Source organism: Aythya ferina (genome assembly GCF_964211825.1).
Source record: "Aythya ferina genome assembly, chromosome: 33".
NCBI lineage: Eukaryota > Metazoa > Chordata > Aves > Anseriformes > Anatidae > Aythya > Aythya ferina.
In genome coordinates this window covers 1007744-1023253 of record NC_140330.1, presented here as the reverse complement: position 1 = coordinate 1023253, position 15510 = coordinate 1007744, and the positions used below count along the sequence as shown (strand labels likewise).

Below are 15510 nucleotides of genomic sequence, written 5' to 3'. Positions count from 1 at the left end.
GCACTGGGTGGATACTGGAGGGCACTGGGAGGTACTGGGAACACTGGGGGATACTAGGGGATACTGGGAGCACTGGGGATGGGGGATTGTGAGGGATAGTGGGGCATACTGGGAGCACTGGGAGTTACTGGGACGTACTGGGAGCACTGGGCGATACTGGGAGCACTGGGCCGTACTGGGAGCGCTGGCCCCGCCTCCCCAGAAGCCCCGCCCCACACCGCCCCTCGATCCTTGACGTCATCACTGGGCGCCGCGCGCGCCGCGCCAGGCCCCTCCCCTTCCGTGACGTCACAATCAGGCGCCCTCCTCCCCCCCCGCCATGTTCCGCGCCGGGCCCCGCGGAGCCGCCGCCGCCGCCTGGGCCTGGGCCCGGGCCGCGCGGGTGAGGGGCGGGGCCTGGGGGCGGTGGGCGGGGCTTGGGAGGGGGTGGGGGTGGGCTGGGGGGAGGTGGGCGGGGACTGGGGGAGGTGGGCGGGGCTTGGGTGGAGGTGGCCTTGCGGGGGGTGGGGGGCTTGGAGGAGTGGGCGGGGCCTGGGAGAGGTGGGAGGGGCCTGTGTTGGGTGGGCGTGGCTTGGAGTGGGGGCGTGGGGAGGTGGGCGTGGTCTGGGGGGTGGGCGTGGCTGGGAGGTGCGTGGGAAGGTGGGCGGGACCTGGGTGAGGTGGGCGGGGCTTTGGAGGTGGTGGGAGGGGTGTGGGGATGTGGGCGTGGCTTGGAGGTGCTGGGCGGGACCTGTGTGGGGTGGGCGGGGCTTGGCAGTGGGAGGGGCGTGGGGAGGGGGCGGGGCTTTGGGAGGTGGTGGGAGGGGCTTGGGGTGGGCAGGGACTTTGAGTTGGTGGGAGGGGCTTAGGGAGGTGGGCGTGGTCTGGGGAGGGGGGCGGGGCTTGGTAAGTGGTGGGGGGGCCTTGGAGGGGTGGGTGGGGCCTGGGCGAGGTGGGAGGGGTCTGTGTGGGGTGGGCGTGGCTCGGAGGGGTGGGCGGTGGTCTGGGGATGTGGGCGGGGCCTGGAGATGTGGGCGGGGCTTGTGGGGAGGGGGGCGGGGCCTGCTGGTGGGGTCCTTGGGGCCGGGGTCCCGCTGACGGCCGTGAACCCGCAGGGGGCGGCGAGCACCGGGAGCGGCGCAGGTGAGTGGGGGGGGGACGGGGATGGGGGGGCACTGGGGGGACTGGGGGGACTGGGGGACACTGGGGGGATGGGGGGGGCATGGGGACAGGGGGGCATCGGGGTTGGGGTCATTAGGGACAGGGTGGCTGTGGGGTCAGACACATCATGGGGACACTGGGGTCAGGGTGGCTGTGGGGTTGGGGTCATCCTTAGGGACAGGACAGTTTTGGGGTCAGGGACATTGTTGGGGACAGGGTGGCTGTGGGGTCGGGGTCATCATGGGGACAGGATGGCCATAGGGTCAGGGACATTCATGGGGACAGTGGGGCCATGGGGCTGGGGACATTGGGAACAGGATGGATATGGGGTCGGGGACATCCGTGGGGACAGGGTGGCCATGGGGCTGGGGACATTGGGAACAGGGTGACTGTGGGGTTGGGGATATTGGGGACAGGATGGCTGCGGGGTCGGGGACATCATGGGGACATTAGGAACAGGACGGCTTTGGGGTCAGGGATACTGGGGACAGGGTGGCTGTGGGATCGGGGACATCTTTGGGGACAGGGTGGCTTTGGGGTCGGGCACACCACGAGGACATCACCGCCCCCATCCCCTCATCCCCCAACAGAGCTCCCGTCCCCTACACCCCCCCTGTCCCCCCAACCCCCCCAACCCCCCCAACCCCCCCAATCCCCCCCATCCCCCCCGTTGTCCCCGTTGTTGTCCCCGTCCCGGTCCCCGTTGCTGCGTTCCTGCGGTGTCCCGGTGGCCCCGGGGGGGGTCTCGGCGCAGGCGTGGGTGGGGTCCCTGCGGCACCCCCAGCACCAGCGCCTGGGGCTGGCCCAGCTGCACCCCGACGTCTTCGCCATCGCGCCCAGGTAGGGGGGCTTTTGGGGTCGGGGGGGGGGGGTTTGGGGTTGGAGGGGGGCTTTTGGGGTCACGGGGAGGGCCTTTTGGGGTCAGAGGGGGCGGATTTTGGGGTTGGAGGGGGGGATTTGGGGTTGGAGGGGGGGCTTTTGGGGTCGGGGGGGGGTTTGGGGTTGGGGGGGGTTTGGGGTTGGAGGGGGGGGTTTGGGGTCGGGGGTGGGTTTTGGGGTCGGGGGGGGTTTTGGGGTCATGGGGAGGGCCTTTTGGGGTCAGAGGGGGCGGATTTTGGGGTTGGAGGGGGGGATTTGGGGTTGGAGGGGGGCTTTTGGGGTCGAGGGGGGATTTGGGGTCGGAGGGGGGGATTTGGGGTTGGAGGGGGGGATTTGGGGTCGGTGTAGGGGTTTTGGGGTTGGAGGGGGGGCTTTTCAGGTTGGGATTTGGGGTCTAGGTGGAGCTTTGGGGTCGGAGGGGGGGGGGTTGGGGTCGATGGGGGCTGTTTTGGGGTCGGGGGGGGATTTGGGGTTGGAGGGGGGGGGTTGGGGTTGGAGGGGGGCTTTTGGGGTCATGGGGAGGGCCTTTTGGGGTCAGAGGAGGCGGATTTTGGGGTTGGAGGGGGGGATTTGGGGTTGGAGGGGGGGCTTTTTGGGTTGGAGGGGGGGATTTGGGGTTGGAGGGTGGGATTTGGGGTCGAGGGGGGATTTGGGGTTGGAGGGGGGGGGTTTGGGGTTGGAGGGGGGCTTTTGGGGTCATGGAGAGGGCCTTTTGGGGTCAGAGGGGGCGGATTTTGGGGTCGGAGGGGGGGATTTGGGGTCGGAGGGGGGCTGTTTTGGGATTGGAGTGGGGGGGTTTTGGGGTTGGAGGGGGCTGTTTTGGGGTCAGGGGGGTCACCTTTGGGGTCTAGGGGGAGCTTTGGGGACCCTCTTTGGGGTGTTGGGGTCTCCTTTTGGGGTGTTGGGACCCCAATTTAGGATGTTGGGGCCCCCATTTAGGATGTTGGGGCCCTATTTGGGGTGTTAGGGTCCCTATTTTGGGTGCTGGGGTCCCCTTTTGGGGTATGGGGGCCCCCATTTGGGGTGTTGGGACCCCAATTTAGGATGTTGGGGCCCCCATTTAGGATTTTGGATCCCTATTTGGGGTGTTGGGGTCCCTATTTGGGGTGCTGGGCTCTCCTTTTGGGGTGTGGGGGTCTCCTTTGGGGTATGGGGTCACTGGGGGACCCCCGGGTGATGCCCCCACCCCGTGTCCCGCAGGCTGGACATCCTACACGCGGTGGCCACGTGGCAGAAGAACTTCAAGAGGATCGTGAGTGGGGTTTTGGGGTCGGGGGGGAGGTTTTGGGGTGGGAGGGAGAGATTTGGGGCAGAGGGAGAGGTTTTGGGGCAGAGGGAGAGGTTTTGGGGCAGAGGGAGAAGTTTGGGGGCAGAGGGGGAGGTTTTGGGGCAGAGGGAGAGGTTTTGGGGGAGAGAAATGGGTTTTGGGGACAGGGGGAGAGGTTTTGGGGTGGAAGGGGGAGGTTTTGGGGTGAGGGGGAAAGATTTGGGGGAGAGGGAGAGGTTTTGGGGGGAGATAAAGGGGTTTTGGGGACAGAGGGAGAGGTTTTGGGGACAGGGAGAGGTTTTGGGGTGAGAGGGAGAGGCTTTGGGGACAGAGGGAGGTTTTGGGGCAGAGGAAGAGGTTTGGGGGAGAGGTTTTGGGGCAGAGTAAAAGGTTTTGGGGCAGAGGAAGAGGTTTGGGGTGAGAGGGAGAGATTTGGGGCAGAGGGTGAGGTTTTGGGGTGAAAGGGAGAGGCTTTGGGGGGGAGGTTTTGGGGACAGAGGGAGGTTTTGGGGCAGAGGAAGAGGTTTGGGGTGAGAGGGAGAGGTTTGGGGGGAGGTTTTGGGGCGGAGGAAAAGGTTTTGGGGCAGAGGGAGATGTTGGGGAGATTTTTAGGGTGAGGGGGAGTTTTTTGGGGTGAGAGTGAGTTTTTTGGGGCAAGAAGGGAGAGTTTTGGGGCGAGAGGGACTTTTTTGGGGCGAGAGGGACTTTTTTGGCATGAGTGAGGTTTTTGGGGCTCGGGGGGAGGTTTTTGGGGCAAGAGGGAGAGCTTTGGGGCAAGCGGGAGTTTTTTGGGGCGAGAAGTAGGTTTTTGGGGTGAGCAAGGTTTTTGGGACGAGAGGGAGGTTTTTGGGGTGAGCAAGGTTTTTGGGGCAAGAAGGAGAGTTTTGGGGCTCGGGGGGAGGTTTTTGGGGTGAGGGAGAGCTTTGGGGCGAGAGGGAGTTTTTTGGGGTGAGTGAGGTTTTTGGGGCGAGAGGTAGGTTTTTGGGGTGAGCAAGGTTTTTGGGACAAGAAGGAGAGTTTTGGGGCTCGGGGGGAGGTTTTTGGGGTGAGAGGGAGAGCTTTGGGGCTGAGAGGGAGATTTTGGGGCTGAGAGGGCAGATTTTGGGGCGAGAAGGAGACCTTTGGGTGCCAGCGGGACACCTTTAGGCGGCGAAAAGAGGGAATTTTTTAGGACGAACAAACCTCGGGGTGACCGGGGCGGGTTTGGAGATTTGGGGTGGCTCGGGGGGTGGTCCCGGTGCCCGGGATTTTAATTTTAATTAAGATTTTAATTAGGATTTTAATTAAGATTTGAATTTCGCCCCCCCCAGAGCTACGCCAAGGTGAAGACTCGTGCCGAGGTGCGGGGCGGCGGGCGCAAGCCGTGGCGCCAGAAGGGGACGGGGCGAGCGCGGCACGGCAGCATCCGATCCCCGCTGTGGCGGGGGGGTGAGTGACCCCATAAGGTGTTTGGGGTCGGAGGGGGCTGTCAAAGCGCCCCAGAGTCCCCATTTAGGGTGTTGGGGGTCTCCTTCTGGGGTGTTGGGGTCCCCATTTAGGGTATGGGGGTCTCCTTTATGGTGTTGTAGTTCCTTTGGGGTGTTGGGGTCCCTATTTGGGGTGTGGGGGTCCCTATTTGGGGTGCTGGGGTCCCCTTTTGGGCTGTGGGGTCCCCTTTTGGGCTGTGGGGGCCCCTATTTGGGGTGTTGGGGCCCCAATTTAGGATGTTGGGGCCCCAATTTAGGATGTTGGGGCCCTATTTTGGAGTGTTGGGGTCTCCTTTTGGGGTGTTGGGGTCCCCATTTAGGGTATGGGGGTCTCCTTTATGGTGTTGTAGTTCCTTTGGGATGTTGGGGTCCCTATTTGGGGTGTGGGGGTCCCTATTTGGGGTGCTGGGGTCCCCTTTTGGGCTGTGGGGTCCCCTTTTGGGCTGTGGGGGCCCCTATTTGGGGTGTTGGGGCTCCAATTTAGGATGTTGGGGCCCCCATTTAGGATGTTGGGGCCCTATTTTGGAGTGTTGGGGTCTCCTTTTGGGGTGTGGAGGCCCCTATTTGGGGTGTTGGGGCCCCAATTTAGGATGTTGGGGCCCCAATTTAGGATGTTGGGGCCCTATTTTCGAGTGTTGGGGTCTCCTTTTGGGGTGTTGGGGTCCCCATTTAGGGTATGGGGGTTTCCTTTATGGTGTTGTAGTTCCTTTGGGATGTTGGGGTCCCTATTTTGGGTGTTGGGGCTCCAATTTAGGATCTTGGGGCCCCCATTTAAGATGTTGGGACCCTATTTTTTGGGGGGAGACGAATTTAGGACCCCCCCAAGCTCCCAAATCGACCCCATACAGGTGGCATCGCGCACGGCCCGCGGGGCCCCACCAGCTACTACTACATGCTGCCCATGAAGGTGCGGGTGCTGGGGCTGAAGGTGGCGCTCACCGTCAAGCTGATGCAGGTACGGGAGACCCCAAAAACCCCAAATCCATCCCAAAGGGGGGTTTTTGGCTGTCCCCCGCTGACATTTGGGGTTTTTCTAGGACCAGCTGCACGTGGTGGACAACCTGGAGATGCCCACGGCCGACCCCCGGTACCTGCAGGACCTGGCGCGGTACCGCCACTGGGGCAGCTCCGTGCTCATCGTTGACGTGTGAGCCCCCCCCTGTCACCCCATTATCCCCCCCCCGTGTCCCCAAACCCCGTCCCGGTGTCCCCAAACCCCGTCCCGGTGTCCCCAAAGCGTAATTTTCCCTTTTCTCCCCAGCGATGAGATGCCGGAGAACATCGAAAAAGCCGTGGCCGGCCTCAAAACCATCACCCTGATCCCTGTCATAGGTGAGAGCCCCCAAAAGTCCCCTGAAGTGTCCCCAAAATGTCCCTAAAGCAACCCCCAAAGCGTCCTCGAAGTGTACCTGAAACTTCCCCAAAGTGTCCCCAAAGCATCTCCCCAAAGCGCCCTAAAACATCCCCAAAGTGCCCTAAAACATCCCCAAAGCGTCCCCAAAACGTCCCCGTAAGTGTCCCCAAAGAGTCCCCAAAATGTCCACAAAGTGCCCCCAAAGCATCCCCAAAGTGTCCCCAAAGCCTCCAAAGCACCCCAAAACACCCCCGAAGCTCCCTAAAGCGCCCCAAAGTGTCCCCAAAGTGCCCCAAAGCTCTCCAAAGCACCCCCAAAATGCCCCAAAGCATCCCCAAAGCGTCCTCAAAGCGCCCCAGAAGTCCCCAAAGTGCCCCCAGAACATCCCCAAAGTGCCCCAAAAGCCTCCACAGCACCCCAAAGCTTCTCCAAAAGTCCCCAAAATGCCCCAAACCATCCCCAAAGCACCCCAAAATGTCCCCAAAGCATACCCAAAGCACCCTAAAGCACCCCAAAGCTCTCCAAAGCACCCCCAAAATGCCCCAAAGCTCCCCAAAGCATCCCCTAAGTGCCCCAAAACATCCTCAAAGTGCCCCAGATGTCACCAAAGTGCCCCAAAGTGCCCCCAGAACATCCCCAAAGTGCCCTAAAGCGCCCCAAAGTGCCCTAAAGTGCCCCAAAGTGTCCCCAAAGCGCCCCAAAGCTCTCCAAAGCACCCCCGAAGTGCCCCAAAGCTCCCCAAAGCACCCCAAAGCGTCCCCAAAGTGCCCCAAAACGTCCCCAAAGCGCCCCAGAAGTCCCCAAAGTGCCCCCAGAACATCCCCAAATTGCCCTAAAGCACCCCAAAGTGCCCTAAAGTGCCCCAAAGTGTCCCCAAAGTGCCCCAAAGCTCTCCAAAGCACCCCCAAAATGCCCCAAAGCTCCCCAAAGCACCCCAAAGCGTCCCCGAAGTGCCCCAAAACGTCCCCAAAGCGCCCCAGAAGTCCCCAAAGTGCCCCCAGAACATCCCCAAAGTGCCCCAAAGCGCCCCAAAGCTCTCCAAAGCACGCCCGAAGTGCCCCAAAGCGCCCCAGAAGTCCCCAAAGTGCCCCCAAGAACATCCCCAAAGCATCCCCAAAGCACCTCAAAGAACCTCAAAGCGCCCCCAGAACGTCCCCAAAGTGTCCCCACCGTGTCCCCGCAGGTCTCAACGTCCACAGCATGCTGAAGCACCAGACGCTGGTGCTGACGGTGGCCGCCGTGGACTTCTTGGAGAAGAAGCTGCTGTGGCACGACACGCGCTACTCGCCCCTCTACCCCTTCTCCATGCCCTACAGTGACATCCCATAGCCGGGACGGGGTCTGGGGGCTCTGCGCCTCCTCCCCCTGCCCCATTAAAGTGAGGTCGTGCCCAGCTCTCGGGTTTTGTTGGTTTTTTTTGGGGGGGGGTGTGCTTGAAGACTTCGTTTTAGGGTTTGGGTGGCTCCTGGGTTTGTGGTACAGGTGCCCCGTGGGGACACGGGGATGTATGGCCACCCTATGGGGATATGGGGACATAAAGACACCCCTCAGGGACATACAGCCACCCCTTGGGGATATGGGGACACACAGACACCCCATGGGGACATACAGATGCTCCTTGGGGACATACAGCCACCCTTTGAGGACATGGGGCCATATGGCCACCCTGTGAGGACATGGGGTCATACAGCTACCCCTTGGGGACATACAGACACCCTGTGGGGACATGGGGACGTACAGCCACCCCATGGGGACATACAGACACCCTGTGGGGACATATAGCCACCCCTTAGGGATATGGGGACATACAGCCACCCCTTAGGGATATAGGGGCATACAGCCACCCCACGGTGACATACAGCCACCCCATGGGGACATGGGGACGTACAGCCACCCCATGGGGACATCCAGCCGTCCTTTAGGGATATGGGGACATACAGCCACCCCTTGGGGACAATCCAGGCTTGGGGACGGCTTTGGGGACAGCTCTGCCGGCACGCACATCCTCTCCCACGGTGAGCAGTGGCACCTGGTGGCACCTTGGTGGCTCCCAGGTCCCGCTGCGGGGCTGGGGACACCACGGGGCCAGCTCGCCTCGTCCCCTCCCGCGGGCTCCTCCGCAGCGTCCTCATCCCCATGGTGGTGACATCGGTGACGTTGGCCAGGCTGGTGGCACTTGTCACGCCGCGGGGTGGCCGGAGAAGCTGCAGGGGCCGTGAGCGAGCGGTGCTGAGCCCGTCCCCGCTGTGCCCCAGCCCCAAGAGCACCTCGGGGTGACGGCGCCGTCCCCGTGCCCCCGGGGACATCGGGTGCCGTGCAAGGGACGAGGGCACAGCGCCAAGTGGCACCGCTCCAGCTCCAGGCGCCCAAAGGCATGGGACGGGCCCGGGCACGGCCCTTTCCTGGCAGTGCCGTGGCTGCAAAGTGGAAAGCAGCCAGGGCACGGGCTCGTTAACCAGGCTCATTAGCCGGGCTCGTTAACGGGGGACGTTTGTGGGACGTTTGTGGGGTGCATTCGTGGGCCAGGATGGGGCCAGAGGACAGGGAGGCAGCAAAGGGATTTGGGGGGGGTGGCTTGGAGCCTGTGGAGAGTGTGCAAGGGGTCTGGGGCTTGTAACGAGTGTGCAAAGGGAGGTTGGGGCTTGTAACGAGTGTGCAAAGAGGGCTTAGGGTTTGCAACAGGCGTGCAAAGGGGCTCTGGGGGTTGTAAGGAGTGTTCAAAGGGTCTGGGGCTTGTAATGAGTGTGCAAAGGGGCTTGGAGCGTGCAGTGAGTGTGCAACGGGGCTTGGAGCCCGTTACATGCATGCAACGGGGCTTGCAGCCTGTAACACACGTGTGCAATGGGGGTTGGAGCTTGCAACAAGTGTGCAACAGGGCTTGGAGCCCATAACATGCATGCAACAGGGCTTGGAGCTTGCAGTGAGTGTGCAACAGGGCTTGGAGCCTGTAACATGCATGCAATGCAGCTTGGAGTCTGAAAGGTGCATGCAATGGGGCTCAGAGCTTGCAGCAAGTGTGCAACAGGGCTTGGAGCACGTAACATGCGTGCAACAGGGCTTGGAGCTTGCAGTGGGTGTGCAATGGGGCTTGGAGCACGTAACATGCATGCAATGGGGCTTGGAGCTTGCAGTGAGCGTGCAATGGGGCTTTGTGCATCCAGTGAGTGTGCAACAAGGCTTGGAGCATGTAACACACATGCAACAGGGCTTGGAGCTTGCAGCAAGTGTGCAATGGGGCTTGGAGCATGCAACATGCATGCAATGAGGCTTGGAGCTTGCAGTGAGTGTGCAATGGGGCTTTGTGCATGCAGTGAGTGTGCAACAAGGCTTGGAGCACATAGCATGCATGCAACAGGGCTTGGAGCTTGCAGCGGGTGTGCAAGGGGGCTCAGCACCCCAAGAAGACCACGGTGGGAGCGTGAAGGCAGCAGCCGGAGGGCCCCTTCCTGCAGCGATGCTGGCGTGTGGCTGCCCCGTGCGGGCGCTTCCGGACATTTCGGGACAAGCGTGAGGCCACCGGAGCTTGGGGGGGGGGCTCTGTAGGACCGGACGGGTTGGGCCGCATCCTGCACCGGGCACCGTATCCTGTATTGGGGCCCGCGTCCCCCCGCTGAATTTCCCCATCGGAAGCCCGGAGCCAGAGGTGACACGTGCTGGCGCCTGAGCCCATCCTGCTCGGATGCAACGGGGATGTCCCCGGGGTTGGGACGCTCGGTGGCTGCCGTCCCCGAGGTCCCCCGGGACCCCCGTGGCCTCGTTAGCGCCTTCGTTAAGCGGTGGCCGTGCCGCCAGCCCTTGGCACGGGGTGGCACCTTATGGGATGGGTCAGGGGATAGGGACACGGGGACACGGGGATGTCCCCGAGGGTGTCCCCAAGGGTGTCCCCAGGGGTGCCGCACGGTGACGGAGCCGTGGGAGCGGCAGAGCAGAGGAAGGAATTTGGGGTGTCCCCCGTGTCCCGGTCCCCCATGTCCCTCCCAGTCCACTGCCGTGTCCAGTGTCCCTGTCCCCATGTCCTTCCCCACCCATCCCACGTCCCCCATGTCCCCCCAGTGCACCCCCTTGTCCCTGTCCCCCATCCTTTCCCACATCCCCGTGCCCCGTGTCGCTCCCCATCCATCCCCATGTCCCCCGTGTCCCCCCCAATCCTCCCCCTTGTCCCCGTCCCCGTGTCCCTCCCCACATCCCCACGTCCCTCCCCAAGTTCCCACGTCCCTCCCCATCCATCCCATGCCCCCACATCCCCGCATCCTCCCCCCACGCCCCTCCCAACCCCTCCCTGCACCCCCACGTCCCCCCCCACGTGCCCCATGTCCCTGTGTCCCCGTCCCCACACTGCTGACCACGCAGGAAACGCCCTTTGTGCAGCCCCAGCGAGGCCACGGCCATGGGGAGATAAGGAATTCCTGACGCCTGCCCCAAAAACACGGGGGGGGGGGGGTGGCCTTGGGGACGAGGAACCGTGCACGGGGGACGGCGGAGCCGTGGGGCGCCGCGTGGGTTCCCCTTTCCCGGTAGGGACAAGGGGACGCAGCCCCGTGGTGGCTCTGGTTGGGGACAGGGCCACGTGGTTTCCGCGGTCCCGGCGCACTTCTTATAAAGCCAGCAGGGTTTTTGGCTGTGGGATGCAGAAGTGAAACCCCGGGAGCTGGCCCCGGACTTTCCTCTGTCACCGGCGCCAAGGCAAAGCCCAGGGGACACGCGGGGTGACAGCGCCAGCGGCGTGGGTTGCGCTTTGTCCCCAGGTCAGCGTTGGGTATAGCTTGGAGGCGTTTCTCAACCTGAGGCTTTTGTCCCAAAAGGAAAACTTCGGAAAGCCAGCGGCCCCCGCCGTGCCAAAAGCCGGGGCGGCCTCATCCTGGCCCCCCAGCGCCGATGGGGGGGTCTGGCCGCCCTCCCGGCTCCTCGTGGTGAGAAAAAGGCCTCACTTCCACAAAAAAAAAAAACAAAAAAAAACCATGAAGAGAAAAAGGAGTGCGGAGGAGGGAGTTTGGCTGGCTGTTTGTCTCCATGCATTCGGGATGAGGTCACTGTTCTGATGCTGAGCCTTAATCCAGCCCTGGCCAGGCCCCCACAAAAATCCTGGGTGTGGGGGGGGGCGTCAGGAAGCCCCGAATTTGTCTTATGGGGCTGAGTCCCCCCCTCCAAACCCCCAAATTTGGGAGCCCTGGTGCCTGAGCTTGGTGCAGGGGGCTGGAGCGAGTGCAGTGGGGCAGGTTTGGGGGGCTGCCCCATACCAGGGCAGGGGGGCAGGGGGGCAGGAGGGCTGCCCCATGGGGGCAGAAAGAAGGTGCCCCTTTCCCAGGCAGCGGGGCAGGAGGGCTGCTCCATTTGGGGCAAATCTGCCCCACCCCAGGGCAGTGGGGCAGAAAACCTGCCCCGTCCCAGGGCGGGGAGGCAGTGGGGGGCGGGGAGGGCAAAAGAACTGCCCCATCCCGGGGCAATGGGACAGGAAAACTGCCCCGTCCCGGGGTGGGAGAGCAGTGGGGCTGGAGGGTTTAGGGCTGTCCCACGGCCCCAGGCCGGGGTCCAGCTGCCCGGGGGGAACCCCGGCGCCGAAGTCCCCACAGCCCCGGAATTCCCCGGGGGGGGCCGGGAGGGGCCGGGCTTGTGCCGAGCTCATAAAGCGCCTGCCCGGCGGGGCGGTGGGAGCACAGCGAGGATCCTGAGCCAGCAACACCGGTGCGCACGGAGAGCCCGAACCGGAGCCGGTACCGGTGTCCTTGGAGAGCCCAAAGCGGACCCGTCCCGGTGCGCACGGAGAGCCCGATCGGATCCACCCCGGTGCGCACGGAGAGCCCGAACCGGAGCCGGTACCGGTGCGCACGGAGAGCCCGATCGCCTTGGGAACCGAGATTTTCGGAGACCCCGACCGGCCCCATCCCGGTGCGCACGGAGACCCCCCCAACCCCTCTCCCCGGTCCCTCCTCGGTGTTCCCGGAGCTCCGAAGCAGCCCGGTGCCGGTGCCATGCGCCCCGCAGCGCTCCCACTGCTCCTGTGCGCCGTGAACATGCTCGCAGGTGAGGGGCACCGGGGGGGGCACGGGGGTGGTGGGGAGAGGGCGGCGGGGACCCGCGTGTCCCCAGGGCTGTGGCACCGGAGCGGGAGCGTGCAAGGGGGTCGGGGCGAGCACGAGCACGTCGGGGCGAGCACACGCGTGTCAGAGCGAGCGTGTGACTCCGAGCGTGTCGGTGACACCGTGGCGGAGCCCTTGTTGAGCGCGTCCCCCACGCGAGTTGGGGGCGAGCAGGAAGAGAGCGGGGGGCGGTGGGGGTTGGGGGGGGACGACGCGGCGCAGCCCAGCCCGGGTGCCCTTGCGAAATCTGTTTGTCCTGGGGCAATTCCGAGGAATTTTTCCCTTGCTTCCGCCCGGTTATTCTGGGAAAGGGCAGGACTTTGCCCTGGGCGGCCGAGGAAAACCTCGGGGAACCCCCAGCGGCGGGGCTCAGCCACTGACTCACCGGGGGGGGCTTTTTTTTTTTTCCCCAGAGCGGGGGCTCCGCAGCCCAGCTTTGCCAGGAAGGGATTTGCTTTTTGTCACCCTCGCGGGGCTGTCACCGCGATGAGGATCCGGCCGCCGGCTGGGGACAGCTGCTGCGAGCCGCCGGCGCGCCCCACGCCTCTCCGCGTACCCTCTGCCCTTTCTGCTCATGTTTTTTGGGCTGTGGCAGATGAGGGGGGGGGGTGATGGGGGAAGGGATGGATCCTGCCCTCCCCACGCGCCCTCAAGGGCACTTCCCACAGCAAAGGAGAAGCTCGGAAGCTCCACACTTCTCCCTCGCTGCCGCCACGGGGACGCTTCCCCTTGGGGTGATGGGTTGGGGACGAACCTGGGGGGCCCCTTTGGCTTCTCCTGGGGGGTTCCCCAGCACCCTGCGGACCCTCACGGGTGTTCGTTTCGCCTCGCAGGGCGGCTGCACGCTTCCTTCGAGGTGTTCATCGAGCCTCCGGCGCCGGTGGTGGAGTACGGCGGGACGGTGCGCCTCAAGTGCAGGACCACGTGCCAGGACCCCAGCATCAGGGGTAACGTGGAGACTTCCTTCTACAAGCACCTGCTGAACGCTTCGGGGCCGAGCGAGAAGGTGGTGGAGCTGCGTAACATCACCGAGTGGAGCTCCAACATCCTCTGCTACTTCTTCTGCAAGGACACGAGGAAGACGGTGTCGGCCACCCTCATCGCTTACCGTAAGCGGCTCTGGGATGGCGCCGTCAGCCCCGGTGGCACCGAGGGTGACCCCTTCACGCCGCGTCTTGTCCTCCCCCCAACCCAGGTCCCCTGGAGCAGGCGGTGCTGGAGCCGGTGCCGCAGCTGGCGGTGGGTGACAGCCACGAGCTGGTGTGCCACGTGCCCCGCGTGGCGCCCATCCGGAACCTGACGGTGATCCTGCGCCGCGGTGCCACCACCCTGCACACCGCCACCTTCGAGGACAGTGACAAGAACGAGCCGCAGGACGTGGTGGTGAGACACCTGGTGACAGCAGAGCGCGGGGACCGGGGGCAGAACGTCACCTGCCAGGCGCTGCTCGACCTGCAGCCCAGCAACGTCCACTTCAATGCCACCTCCTCCCCGCGGGTGCTGGACGTCTACGGTGAGCTGGCGCCGGTGTCACCGCATGTCCCCCAGCCGGCGGTGGCCGTGTCTCACCGTTTGCTCCCCTGCTGCAGATTTCCCTCAGGATCCCCAGCTGGAGATGAGCGAGAGCAACCTGGAGACAGACGAGAAGTTCAGCGTCTCCTGCAGCGTCCGGGACGTTTTCCCAGCACCGCGCTTCGAGCTTTCCTTGGCCGGCCACCCGCTGCCATTCCGTGTCACCGAGGACGGGCTCCGCGCGGTGGCCGAGGTGTCCCACGCTCAGCAGGGACAATTCGAGGTGGTTTGCAGCGTGCGGGTGGGACCCAAGGAGCGGCGGCAGCAGGCTTTGGTCCACGTCTACAGTAAGTGCAGCACGCTCGGGCGGGTGGCACGGTGGGAACGGCGTCCCTCAGGTGTCCCCTGATGTCACCCGCAGGCTTCCCCCAGCCGCAGCTGAACGTCAACATCAGTGTCCCCAGGGAGGGGACGGAGGTGAGCGGGGGCTGCGTCCTGCCACCCGGCCACTCCCCGGAGCTGCAGCTGCAGGTGACGGCGGGTCCCCGCGTCCTGGCCGCCTGGGGACCGTCCCCGCAGGGCTTTACGTGGAAGGTGTCGGAGGAGGATAGTGGCACCGAGGTGGTCTGCGAGGCCAGGATGCCCGCAAGCATCAAACCCCCGAAGAAGAGTGCGCCCGTGGTGCTCATCGTCACTGGTGGGTGCGCAGGGGGCAGCCGGGGGGGCGGCGGGGACGTCGCGGCGCATTTCAGGGGGGAGTAATGTCCCCTGGTGTCCCCACAGCCTCACCCAAACTGGACGACAGGAGCTGCCCCTCCAGCCAGAACTGGACGGAAGGGGAGGAGGTGACGCTGCGGTGCCAGGCGCGGGGCAACCCCCAGCCCGATGTGGTTTGTGACAAGGACGGGACCAGCTTCATCCCTGGAAAGTGGCACGTGGCCAAACGTGCCCACACCGGCACGTTCCGGTGCCGGGCCAGCAACGAGCTGGGCACGGTGGAGCACAACATCACCGTGTGGGTGCAGTGTGAGTGGGGACGGGGCGCTGGGTGCTGGGAGGGGGGTGATACGTTATATGGGTGCTGCTGACCCCCCCCCAACCCGTGCCATCCCGCAGACCATGACATCAACGTGGGGTTCATCGTGGCCGTGGTGCTGATGGTGCTGGGCGCCCTGGCCGGCGCCGGCATTGCTTACGGCATCTACTACCGCAAGAAGAAGATCCGTGAGTACCAGCTGCAGAAGGAGCAGCAGCGCATGGAGATGCAGAAGCTGCGCCCGGAGGAGATGGTCGGCATCAACGGGTCGGCACCGGGGAGCCAGCCGTAGCCACGCCGCCGCCGGAGCCGCCGCAGGGAGCGTGGGCTGAGGGGCACCCCTGGGTGCCGAGCGCCGTGTACGGCACCGGGTGCCGGTGGGGAGCACCCGGCGGGACCTCGCGGAGGGGGTGACGCCGGGCAAGGCCAACACTACATTGGGGACGGCCGCCGTCGCCTCGGGATGGTGACAAACCGAGGAGGGACCCCGCAGTGCCGGGGGAAGCGGTTTGGGGTCGAGCGGTGACGTTCCGCGGGACGAAGGCGCTCCTCGTCCTCCTCGTGTTGGAGCCCACGAACCGTGGGGGGTTCCCAGTGCTTGCTGCCCCCCTGGGCTGGCCCAGGGCTTTGGCAGGAGCTGCTGCTGCTGCTGAGGAGGAGGAGGAAGATGAAGGTGCTCGGAGAGCCGTTTGTATGTGTTGCACAATTAAAGGCCGGGGGTGATGACGAGGGGACCCCCCCTGCTGTGTTTCTGTCCAAACCTCGCTGTTTTTTGGCGC

General features: G+C 64.4%; 2 protein-coding genes and 1 long non-coding RNA gene across 3 annotated transcripts; 2 read left to right on the top strand and 1 right to left on the bottom strand.

Annotated features, from left to right (window-relative positions):
- Positions 1 to 248: 248 nt before the first annotated feature.
- Positions 249 to 7499, top strand: MRPL4 (mitochondrial ribosomal protein L4). The gene is made up of 9 exons (XM_084501662.1): positions 249 to 382; positions 1095 to 1122; positions 1731 to 1980; positions 3220 to 3271; positions 4597 to 4714; positions 5601 to 5707; positions 5790 to 5899; positions 6014 to 6084; positions 7290 to 7499. The coding sequence occupies exons 1-9, from the start codon at positions 320 to 322 to the stop codon at positions 7433 to 7435; spliced, it is 945 nt and encodes a 314-aa protein (XP_084357788.1). The 5' UTR covers positions 249 to 319; the 3' UTR covers positions 7436 to 7499.
- On the bottom strand, positions 4936 to 5668 carry LOC311425711. The gene is made up of 2 exons (XR_014686408.1): positions 5539 to 5668; positions 4936 to 5269 (listed from the first exon to the last, which is right to left on the bottom strand). It is a non-coding gene; the product is annotated as an uncharacterized lncRNA (long non-coding RNA).
- Positions 7500 to 11534: 4035 nt separating the features above from the next.
- Positions 11535 to 15491, top strand: LOC311425708 (intercellular adhesion molecule 1-like). The gene is made up of 8 exons (XM_084501660.1): positions 11535 to 11826; positions 11894 to 12127; positions 13017 to 13292; positions 13379 to 13696; positions 13773 to 14042; positions 14117 to 14392; positions 14479 to 14721; positions 14812 to 15491. Exons 1-8 carry the CDS (start codon positions 11550 to 11552, stop codon positions 15021 to 15023), a joined length of 2106 nt encoding a protein of 701 aa, XP_084357786.1. The 5' UTR covers positions 11535 to 11549; the 3' UTR covers positions 15024 to 15491.
- The last annotated feature ends 19 nt before the right edge of the window (positions 15492 to 15510 follow it).